The 12,338-nt window shown below is 37.0% G+C and overlaps 1 protein-coding gene across 3 annotated transcripts in view; it reads left to right on the forward strand.

Annotated features, from left to right (window-relative positions):
* LOC105499047 (F-box and leucine rich repeat protein 4) overlaps positions 1-12,338 on the forward strand; it is a 96,949-nt gene that overhangs the window by 50,727 nt on the left and 33,884 nt on the right. For all 3 annotated transcript variants that reach the window (XM_011771448.3, XM_011771446.2, XM_011771447.3), the window contains one exon: positions 4,769-4,982. In XM_011771448.3, the coding sequence (XP_011769750.2) occupies positions 4,769-4,982 (214 nt within the window). The remainder of the gene's footprint in view (positions 1-4,768; positions 4,983-12,338) is intronic.

Below are 12,338 nucleotides of genomic sequence, written 5' to 3' on the forward strand. Positions count from 1 at the left end.
ACATCGATGCAAAAATCCTCAATAAAATACTGGCAAACTGGATTCAGCAACACATCAAAAAGCTTATCCACCATGATCAAGTGGGCTTCATCCCTGGGATGCAAGGCTGGTTCAACATTCGCAAATCAATAAACATAATCCAGCATATAAACAGAACCAAAGACAAGAACCACATGATTATCTCAATAGATGCAGAAAAGGCTTTTGACAAAATTCAACAGCCCTTCATGCTAAAAACGCTCAATAAATTCGGTATTGATGGAACGTACCTCAAAATAATAACAGCTATTTATGACAAACCGACAGCCAATATCATACTGAATGGGCAAAAACTGGAAAAATTCCCTTTAAAAACTGGCACAAGACAGGGATGCCCTCTCTCACCAATCCTATTCAACATAGTGTTGGAAGTTCTGGCTAGGGCAATTAGGCAAGAGAAAGAAATCAAGGGTATTCAGTTAGGAAAAGAAGAAGTCAAACTGTCCCTGTTTGCAGATGACATGATTGTATATTTAGAAAACCCCATTGTCTCAGCCCAAAATCTCCTTAAGCTGATAAGCAACTTCAGCAAAGTCTCAGGATACAAAATTAATGTGCAAAAATCACAAGCATTCTTATACACCAGTAACAGACAAACAGAGAGCCAAATCAGGAATGAACTTCCATTCACAATTGCTTCAAAGAGAATCAAATACCTAGGAATCCAACTGACAAGGGATGTAAAGGACCTCTTCAAGGAGAACTACAAACCACTGCTCAGTGAAATAAAAGAGGACACAAACAAATGGAAGAACATACCATGCTCATGGATAGGAAGAATCAATATCGTGAAAATGGCCATACTGCCCAAGGTTATTTATAGATTCAATGCCATCCCCATCAAGCTACCAATGAGTTTCTTCACAGAATTGGAAAAAACTGCTTTAAAGTTCATATGGAACCAAAAAAGAGCCCGCATCTCCAAGACAATCCTAAGTCAAAAGAACAAAGCTGGAGGCATCACGCTACCTGACTTCAAACTATACTACAAGGCTACAGTAACCAAAACAGCATGGTACTGGTACCAAAACAGAGATATAGACCAATGGAACAGAACAGAGTCCTCCGAAATAATACCACACATCTACAGCCATCTGATCTTTGACAAACCTGAGAGAAACAAGAAATGGGGAAAGGATTCCCTATTTAATAAATGGTGCTGGGAAAATTGGCTAGCCATAAGTAGAAAGCTGAAACTGGATCCTTTCCTTACTCCTTATACGAAAATTAATTCAAGATGGATTAGAGACTTAAATGTTAGACCTAATACCATAAAAATCCTAGAGGAAAACCTAGGTAGTACCATTCAGGACATAGGCATGGGCAAAGACTTCATGTCTAAAACACCAAAAGCAACGGCAGCAAAAGCCAAAATTGACAAATGGGATCTCATTAAACTAAAGAGCTTCTGCACAGCAAAAGAAACTACCATCAGAGTGAACAGGCAACCTACAGAATGGGAGAAAATTTTTGCAATCTACTCATCTGACAAAGGGCTAATATCCAGAATCTACAAAGAACTCAAACAAATTTACAAGAAAAAAACAAACAACCCCATCAAAAAGTGGGCAAAGGATATGAACAGACATTTCTCAAAAGAAGTCATTCATACAGCCAACAGACACATGAAAAAATGCTCATCATCACTGGCCATCAGAGAAATGCAAATCAAAAGCACAATGAGATACCATCTCACACCAGTTAGAATGGCGATCATTAAAAAGACAGGAAACAACAGGTGCTGGAGAGGATGTGGAGAAATAGGAACACTTTTACACTGTTGGTGGGATTGTAAACTAGTTCAACCATTATGGAAAACAGTATGGCGATTCCTCAAGGATCTAGAACTAGATGTACCATATGACCCAGCCATCCCATTACTGGGTATATATCCAAAGGATTATAAATTATGCTGCTATAAAGACACATGCACACGTATGTTTATTGCAGCACTATTCACAATAGCAAAGACTTGGAATCAACCCAAATGTCCATCAGTGACAGATTGGATTAAGAAAATGTGGCACATATACACCATGGAATACTATGCAGCCATCAAAAAGGATGAGTTTGTGTCCTTTGTAGGGACATGGATGCAGCTGGAAACCATCATTCTTAGCAAACTATCACAAGAACAGAAAACCAAACACTGCATGTTCTCACTCATAGGTGGGAACTGAACAATAAGATCACTTGGACTCAGGAAGGGGAACATCACACACAGGGGCCTATCATGGGGAGGGGGGAGGGGGGAGGGATTGCATTGGGAGTTATACCTGATGTAAATGACGAGTTGATGGGTGCAGCACACCAACATGGCACAAGTATACATATGTAACAAACCTGCACGTTATGCACATGTACCCTACAACTTAAAGTATAATAATAATAAATAAATTAAAAAAAAAATAAAAATAAAAATAAAACCTGCATGAGGAACATTAAGGAAAGAAGTAAGAGCTGTGTGCAGCTAATTGAGTCTGCTACTGTCTCTGCCCTCTTGGGATGTAGATATGAAAAGGTAGGTAGTATACGTTTTGAAAATTTAAGTAGAGATAATATGAGGATATTAATCAAATAATCTGCTCAGAGTAAAAATATGCAATACAGGATTCTTGATAAAGAGAAAGAAAGAAAGGTAGTATAGGTATAGACTTTATCTCATTGTGCTTTCAAATTCTATCATTCATGAAATCAACTTGGGAAGTTTCCTATTGTCTGCTAACAGTTTGCTTTCTGGTATAAAGCCAGAGTCTTTATAGTGACACACACTGTGTGAATGGTCCCTCATCTCTGATCTACTCATCTCTCCATCATTTTATGCCTCCTGTATCCCCCATCTCACTGTTCTTCACTCTGCTTGTTATCCTGCCCTGGACTGCCCTTCCCTTTGCCTAGAATGCTCCTCCTCCAGATACCTGCTTTGTCACCCTCTCGCTTCCTTCAGGGTTTTACTCTGAAGCTTTTCACATCTCTGAAGCTTTTCTGACTACTCTGTCCATCCTTGACACTTTCTGTTGCGCTTCCCTGCTTTTATTTTCTCCTGGGCGCTTTTCGCGAATTTGCGACCTACTTTATGCATTTGGTTATCTTCTCCTTCTCTCTTCAAAACATTAGTAAGCTTCATGAGAGCAGGGATTTTGCTTTGTCCACTGTTATCTCCCCAGTGCCTAGACTGTTACCTGGATGATAGTAGAAGCTCAGTGCATATTTGTTGAATGAATGAATGAATGAATGAATGTGCTTCATGCGAACTGCAGTTTAGCTAATACAACTAGCAAAGGAAGCAGCAGTGAGAGGGAGTTGGAGGAGATCCAAAAGAGGCAGTTAACGTGAGGAGTGTCAGAGTTTTAAGGAAGGAGTGTGCAATTGTATGAAATGTCACAAATTAAATAATACAAGTTTGAATTTAGAATAAACGGGTGTTCAGGTGTAAATAAGATGTGCGGGCTACTGGGTTATTTACAATATTTAAATTTGCAGCAACTGAATTTTTTTATTGTTTAAATGTGAATTGGCCAAGATTTAACTTATACTTAATGTTTATGGGGTGCTTTGACCTTTAAAAACTGCATTTGCATAGTATTTCAGCTTCAATTCCACTAGGCAGTGTGGTGAATGTTGTTACATACTTCAAGTCTGCATTTACAGCTGAGGAAATGCTAAGATTTGGGTAAATGCCTTTTCCAAGGTCTTTGCTAGGAACTAGTAGAACAATGCAAAAAACCACATCTTTTAACCAGTGTTACTTGATTTATTTACACAACTAATCTGATTTAGTCAATTTTATTTTGTATGTGTACTTATAAGCTCATTAAATCATTTAGGAATAAAGACGTGGCATAAATTGACTAACAGTATATTACTGATGTGACACTGGTGGGAAGATTATGTCGAGAGACCTGGACAGTCATAATTGGTGCACTGTTAAGAGGGTTCAGTTTGCTTAGTTGATAAAGTTTCATGGATTCAAATACTCCTAGATTCATGTTTACTTTTAGATTGTTTTCAGGGGATGATCATGGACAGGACTATTTTTCCCCCAGCTATAATATAACTGAGATAAATATTGTGATAATTACTCTGATAAAGCATTTTGTGACCTTCATCTTGGATTATTTCTATGTATTTTATGTGAAGCTGCAATTGAATATTTTCAACATCAAGCAGTCTAGCTGCTAAAGAGTAACAGCTGCAAGGACCGTAACAGTGCTCTAGTTAAACCCACGTAGACATTTTCTGAGTTGAGGGGAGGCTAGTCTGATTTGTTTTGAGGTTACTTAATTAAAGTTGTCACTTTCATGTGCAGTGTTCAAAATATATTATCCAGTACTGGATAGGTACTGTTGAGGGGGAAATATCTCCCAAGAGTTTAGAGTTTTGTTATGTTTTGATTTTTTTTTTTTTTTTTTTTTTGGCTTTACCAACTCAGATGTGAATTATAGGTAAGTAGGGAAAATACATCTTCTACTTTCTTAATTTTCCACTTAGCATTAGCTGACTTTTTATATGATGTGAATTCATTTTATCCTCTCAAGTTGATTTTTTTAGCCTAACCATTCATATTTCAGCATGCAGTGAATAAGAATTTAAGCAAAACAAATTTTACATTTTCCCTAATAGAAATCTATCCTTTTAAATGTATCTGCTTAGAGTTGCTAAAATTGCAAAGTTCTTGCAAAAATATCTTTTAGTTTTATAAAATTCACATGGAATGTTGTTCTTGCAGGTTTCTGAAGGTTTGTGGATCTGAATTAGTACGCGTTGAATTGTCTTGCAGCCACTTTCTTAATGAAACTTGCTTAGAAGTTATTTCTGAGATGTGTCCAAATCTACAAGCCTTAAATCTCTCCTCCTGTGATAAGCTACCACCTCAAGCTTTCAACCACATTGCCAAGTTATGCAGCCTTAAACGACTTGTTCTCTATCGAACAAAAGTAGAGGTAAGAATAATTCATAATTTTCATCTTTGCTATTATAGTGGCCAACTGAATATTTAGTTTTCTTTAATTACTCATAATGTGTTTTTTTAATTTTTAAATCAAGTTTATGATGCCATCTGACTACTCTGAAATCATTAGAGCTGATTCAGTCATTGTGAAGTTATTTCAAACCTAATGTGTTTTGAAATTATAAGGAAATGTTCTTCTCTGTGCTCTTAAAATTTTCGTGATGCTATTCATGTCCCCAGGAAAAGAAAGAAACAGTTGGTTGAGGTAAGCCAAAATGCTGGCAGGGAACGAATTAGAGAAAGGTAGGAGGATAGTGTGCAAGAGGACATTTGCTTGCAGCAGGGGTAAGCAAAGTGGTATTTATCCTGGACCAGACTTAGGGGTTAAAATTTGTAATACCATAGTCAATGAGTCTCATTAAGAAATGGAATCATGTCATATATATTAGTCTGCTTGCTTTTTCACATAATATCTCTAGGACATGTTTCCAGGTCAGTGCATATATTATCTAACTCTTTTACTGTAATAGTATATGTTATACCATAATCTATTTAACATTTCTCCAAATGATCAACAGACTGGTTGATCAACATTTGGTTTTTCCAGTTGTTTTCCTTTTACAAACTACCTAGCACTAAGATTCTTCTGTGTGTAGTTTTGTTTTCTTCTTCTTCTTTTTTTTTGAGACAGAGTCTCACTCTGTCACCCAGACTGGAGTGCAATGGCGTGATTTCAGCTCACTGCAACCTCCGCCTGGCCCGTTCAAGCGATTCTCCTGCCTCAGCCTCCTGAGTATCTGGGATTACAGGCACCTGCCACCATGCCCAGCTAATTTTTGTATTTTTAGTAGAGACGGGGTTTCACCACCAGCCTGTGCATGGTTTTACACATACTTACTATTACTGCTATTGGATAGAGTCTTAGAGGTGGTATTGCTAGGTTAAAGAGTATGTGACTGGGCCCCTGTAGTACACACTGTCATGTATTTGTTCCCTCTGCTCCACACATACTGGCTTGCTTTCTATTCCTTGAATGTTCTGACCTGGTCCCAGCTCAGGGCTTTTATTCTTTTGCCTATCTGAAATGTTTGTCTAGCTCATTATGGCTGCCATTTTTTCAGCTCAGTGTTCAACTTGCATATTTTTTGGACATGGCTTCCTGGACACTCATAAAATATAGCACCCCTTCTAGTTTGTTTCCTTCAGTTTTATTTCCTTTTTAACATCCTTGTCACTCTCTGACATGATACTTGTATTCTTGCTTATTTTCTTTTTTTTTTTTTAATTAATTTATTATTATTGTACTTTAAGTTGTAGGGTACATGTGCATAACGTGCAGGTTTGTTACATATGTATACTTGTGCCATGTTGGTGTGCTGCACCCATCAACTCATCATTTACATCAGGTATAACTCCCAATGCTACATCAGGTATAACTCCCAATGCGCTTATTTTCATTCTTCTCACATTAGGATATAATGGTAGAAGACTTGTTGGTCTTTTTCATTGTCGTGTTTCCAGAATCTAGAATAGTACTTGGTAAAGATTGGCCATTCAGTAAATATGTGTTAAGTAAATGAATAAAGATAACCAAATTACTTTTCCAAAATGATATACCAGTGACTTGGGAGACTGCATTAGTTCTGGTGGGAATGGTTTGGTTCCCAAGAGAGCAGGTTGTTGTAAAGTGAGAATGCCCTTTGTGTTTGACCTCTTTGCACCCTCTGCTTCCCCTTTGATCTTCTGCCATGTTAAGACACAGCAGGAAAGCCTTACCAGAAGCCGAGCAGATGACAGTGCCATGCCCCTTGAAATTCCCAGCCTGCATACCTGTGAGCTAAATAAACTCTTTTTCTTTATGAGCTACCCAACCTCAGGTATTTTGTTATAGCAACAACGAATGAACTAAGACGGCATTGTTCTCAATTTTGGGCAGAATATTTAGCTAGACTTTAGCAGGTGACCTGGCATGGTGGAAAAAAGACTTTGATTCTAGTTCTAGCCCTGCCAGCGATAAGCTTGGTAATCTAGGTGAAGACATTGTCTCAGATTTCCAGATTTGTTATTTGTAAAATGAAAGAATTATTGTCCCAGAATGCCAGATGATACTAGCCTGTGTTTTCATTGGTATGTGGTGAAATGACTCCCCATTTGTGTGGGTATAAAATTGTTAGCTATCTTTTCTTGGGTAGGACTGTTCATCCCGAAATTATGCCATACCTGCTTTTTATTGGCACATTTACTATTTTATGGGCCTGTGTACTATAAACTGAAATCCTCTGAGCAAGGAAGATTTAAATGCCCCATTTAAAAATTTCTGATTAATAAGAAATATAGCACACATAATTATTAAATGTAATTATTAAATGAGCCTTTGAGAAGAAAAATAGGGTAAAAACCAAAAAAATATCAACTTGCTAGGCATCTTATATCTGTGGTGGCTTGAAATATATCCCATGAGATGTTTTTGAAATGTTATATAGTAATGTGATCTAAGTGTCAGAGAATTATTAGTCTACAGTTTTCTTGAATTTGTCTCAGACTGATAGATATGACTAAATTTTTTAAGTGTGATTTATGAGGATTAAGAAGATTTCATATCTCAAGAGTAGAAATTTATACATATGTACCTAAGTCTAGATAGCATAAGCTCTGATTTTCCTCAGTTACTTAAATACGGATGTAAAATCATTGTATGAATGTATTAAATAAAATTTAGGTTGTACCCTCTGTCTTTAAACGTTCCACATATTCACTGGCAGTATATTCTCATATTCTAGACTCTGTTTTGAAGAAGGAGCAGTACTTGATTTCAAATGCCTCTGCTTGCTCTAAGGACATACATGAAAAGAAAAAGAAAATAACCATTTTAGTTTTCTGGGAGATGTTATTTTGTTTTAAAAGGGCTACAAATTATCCAGGACCACTTTAACCCATTTTTCTGAACCCTACAAAATTCTAAAATAAACAAAAATTAGTATGACAAAATAATGGATTGTATTACAGCATATTAACCTCACAGAGACCAGTTGATGATGCAATACAGTTACAGTTTATGTGCCTTTACATAATTTACATTAGTAAGTATAGTATATTTATGCCATTTTACAAGACTTAGACAAGTCCGTATGCATAGTGAATAAAGCTTTTGCGTATTTTGGAGACCTGGATTTTTAGTCCCAAAGTTTGGGAAAACCTACTGAATATATTCCGTTGGCTGTCCTAGACATTTTGCATTATTATTTCTTTATACTAGTCTGAATAGGATTGGTGGTATTCTCATCTTTACACATAATTAAATTAAGATCTTAAAAGATTAATAAATTGCCTACTGGCACAAGCCATAGAGTCAGGATTTGAACTCAGGTCTTGTGGCCTTGATGTGGTAGTTAAAATCATAAGATATATAAAAGCATAGAATTGTAGTTATTCTGATAGCTTGGCTATTTATCTAAAACAAGGATTTTCTTTACTACTTATTATTTCTAATTTGTAGTTGGTAAGGAGATATAGCATAGTAACTAACATATACAACATTATAATCCATGATAAAATACAAACTTAATAGTATATCTTAAGTATATAAACTTGAATAAATGTCTTCTGCAGGAAAATGGATTTTTTGTCTTTTTACTATGAACAAGCTTAGTTTGAAGTCTTAGTTGTTCTGAATTTATAAATCACAATTTGTTATTCAAATTACATTTAGAAACATTTAAGTGAAAGTTTGTGGAATCAATACATAATTAACTGCTTTAAGCAAATAGTTTATACAGGCCTACTCTCAATTTTATACTGTAATGGAGAGCAGCATTGAGACAGACAATCCTCAAAATAATTTTGACATGTAAAATGATATGTTGTTGATAGCTAGGTGATGTGTTCTTAAGTGGTTAGCCATAGCCAGGCATGCAGCAGGCCTGATGACTCAGTAAGAATGAGACCTCAGGAGAATAGAGCGGTGGCAGGGTCAGAATTGTCTTGTATGCTGGTAGGTAAATTCTGGGATGCTGATGTGGTCCCTCCTTGCATCGGTGGTCGTTCAAAATTTTTAGGCTTATAAGATAGTAAAATATAGTTCAGCTTGGTTTCTTAATTTATTTCATGAGATCTTTTTCTTTCTTTAGATGTGTTAAGGATTACAATGAAAAATGACTTCATCAGAGAAATAACAAATGTCTTATTAATTTAGCAAAGAAAATTCACTAAGTAAGCTATGTGTGGAGTCAGTGGCATGTATTTGTTGAATTTCATTAGATGCAGAGCATTAAATACATGCCTAGTAAAGAACAAGATACTATTACATTAATAAAAGACAGGGTGAACAGGTATACAGTAAGCCCAAATATATGCTAGCATTGTCACAGGCTTGTCCTTAGTTGGAGGATGATCTGCATTGGGAAACCTTTCTAGAAGAAATTACCATTGAGCTGAGATTTATGCCCTGTTTACTGTGTGATCCCAGAATTACTAGTGAAATGGGTTGCTAAATAGGGTAATTTTTTTTCCTCCTGAAATTGGTGCATCTTTTAGAGTTGAATAGACAGCACTTTCTGCAACAGATGGGAACTTAGGAAAGACACTCTAGTTGTGCTTATTTTCTTCTACCATCCGTGGCATGGAAATAATTAGGTATTATAATGATTTAAAGGAGTTAAGTTCAGTCTTTTTGGTTCTTTTCTTCTCTATTCATAAGATTCTTATTATGTACGATAAAACATTGATTGCAAGTACTTCTTTAACCATACATGATGATGTATTTTCGTGAAAGTAGAGCTGTAAAAATCTAGCCCATTCAGCTGGGCTCAGGGGCTCATGCCGGTAATCCCAGCACTTTGGGAGGCTGAGGCAGAGGGATCACTTGAGATCAGGAGTTCAAGACCAACCTGAGCAACATAGCGAGACCCCATCGCTACAGAAAATTTAACAAATTAGCTGGACATGCCCCTGTAGTCCCACTCAGGAGACTGAGGTGGGAGGATCGCTTGAGCCCAGGAGGTCAAGGCTACAGTGAGCTGTGATTGTGCCACTGCACTCCAGCCTGAGTGACAGAGCAAGACCCTGTCTCAAAAATACAATAAATCTGACTCATTAAATAGATTTTTAGATACTTGAAAAAAAACTTTTATTTTGAAATAATTTCAGACTTATAGAAAATTGAAAAAAAAAATGATTTCTTTTGTACTTTCACCCAGGTTCCCCTACTATAATGCATAATTGTTTCATTGAACCATTTGAAAAATAAGTTGAAAACATAATAACCCTTTACCCCTGGGGCATTATAAGTGAAAGACATAATTTGCCCCTGAAAGGGCATGTATCTGTAATCTACTTTCAGATACTTGTGTTATGGGCTGAATTGTATCTCCCCAAAATTCGTACTTTGAAATCCTACCCCCCAGTACTTAAGAATGTGACTGTATTTGGAGACAGGATTTTTAAAGAGGTGATTAAGGTTAAATGAGGTCATTAGGGTGGAGCCTAATCCAATATGACGGGTGTCCTTAAGGAAGAGGAGATTAGGACACACACGCACAAGAAAGACCGTGTGAAGACAATGGAAGAAGATGAACCGCTATAAGCCAGTAAGAGAAGTCTTAGAGGAAACCAACTCTGTTGACACCTAGTTCTCAGATTTCTAGCCTCCAGAATTGTAAGCAAGTAAATTTCTGATGGTTAAACTACCTACTCTATGATACTTTGTTATAGCAGCCCTAGAAAGGTAATACACACCTTGTATAGGATAGCATAAGAAAAACTTTTTAACATAGTGCATGAGAATGTCTTTAAGATAAGTCCCACACACGTACTAAAACAATCTGGACTAGTGCTAGAAGTTTGAACCTGTTTACCTTTCCTCTGTTTGGGGAAAAAAAAATCTGGAGTCAGGGGTGAGAGTGGGGCATGATAGGTAGCTCAGTAAGAATGTTATTCTGTTGCTTAGCAGCAGACTAGAAAACCAGGAGTGTTTTTTAAAAGTTGGAGTTATAAATGGAACACCTGCATCCAGTTTTGATTGCCTCGCTTCAAGAATGATAGAGCATAAATTGAAAGAATCTGAAGAAGTGAAAAAACTGATGATAGGTATTGTGGGGGACTAGTATATGACAGTAATCCGTAAGTATGGTTTGGCATCTGTTTACTTGGCCTGCTCGGCTGTGTCGACAGTTTCAAGGACCCCTCTGCTTTTATCTTCATGAACTAGAAGACAACAAAAGAAGTTGATCTTTACTTCTGTAAGATATTAACACTCTCCTATTTTTTTCTTTCTGTGCCAGTTTATTTGGCAGATCACATATATGAGTAAAATTGCACACCACCCTGACTGTTGATGAAAGCGGCTGGGCTTTCTACAAAAGATATATTAACTATCTTTTGAAAGAGTGCGATTTAATTTAGTGCTATGAATTTGTTTTCTGACCTGTGTATGTGGTGGTCTCCTTACCGCATTCTTATTTGATTTAAACAATACATTATTGTATTTTGATAAGTAGAGCAGGGATGGCCTTTCTTTTAAAAGAGCCATGGCAACTAACCAAGTCAGACTATAAGACCAAACTTATTGGCAAATGAAGAGGGTGGCTTCTCACTTACAGAGCCAGTGCTGATAAATAAGACCAGGGTGAGAAATTAAAATAGAAAGAACCGGCTTTGGTCACCTAAATTAACTAATGCACGCTGTTGTTAGTTGTCATCTAAAATGCAGTCTATTTAAAACAGAAATGTTAATATAGCTAGATAATATATAAAACAGATATTAGTAGTTATTTTGTTTTTAAACACAATCAAGAATCAATACTTTTAATAGCTGATAATAAGTTTAATTTATCACAGATAAAACTAACAAACTTTCTTAGAGTCCTTGGTATGTGTCTGTAGGCTATATTTCTGTATCCTGATTGGTCTTGTAGAACTTTCAATGGGAATAGGAGACTTGGTGGGGTATGTGTGCCCTGAATGAATGGGTTGTAGTTGAGTTAGAGTCAAGAAGCCTAACTTGTGAGTGCAGTGGTAGAGGAGATCATCTTTTAATGAGGGCAGACTCCTTATCAAACACAACCATGACAGTGACCAATAAGCCAGGTATAAGAAATCTACCTGGAAAGAACACCATTCATTAGAGATGGCTGATTAGGCTGGGCGCGGTGGCTCAAGCCTGTAATCCCAGCACTTTGGGAGACCGAGACGGGTGGATCATGAGGTCAGGAGATCGAGACCATCCTGGCTAACACGGTGAAACTCCGTCTCTACTAAAAATACAAAAAACTAGCTGGGTGAGGTGGCGGGCGCCTGTAGTCCCAGCTACTCGGGAGGCTGAGGCAGGAGAATGGCGTGAACCCGGGAGGCG

Source organism: Macaca nemestrina, chromosome 5 (assembly GCF_043159975.1).
Source record: "Macaca nemestrina isolate mMacNem1 chromosome 5, mMacNem.hap1, whole genome shotgun sequence".
Taxonomy (NCBI): domain Eukaryota; kingdom Metazoa; phylum Chordata; class Mammalia; order Primates; family Cercopithecidae; genus Macaca; species Macaca nemestrina.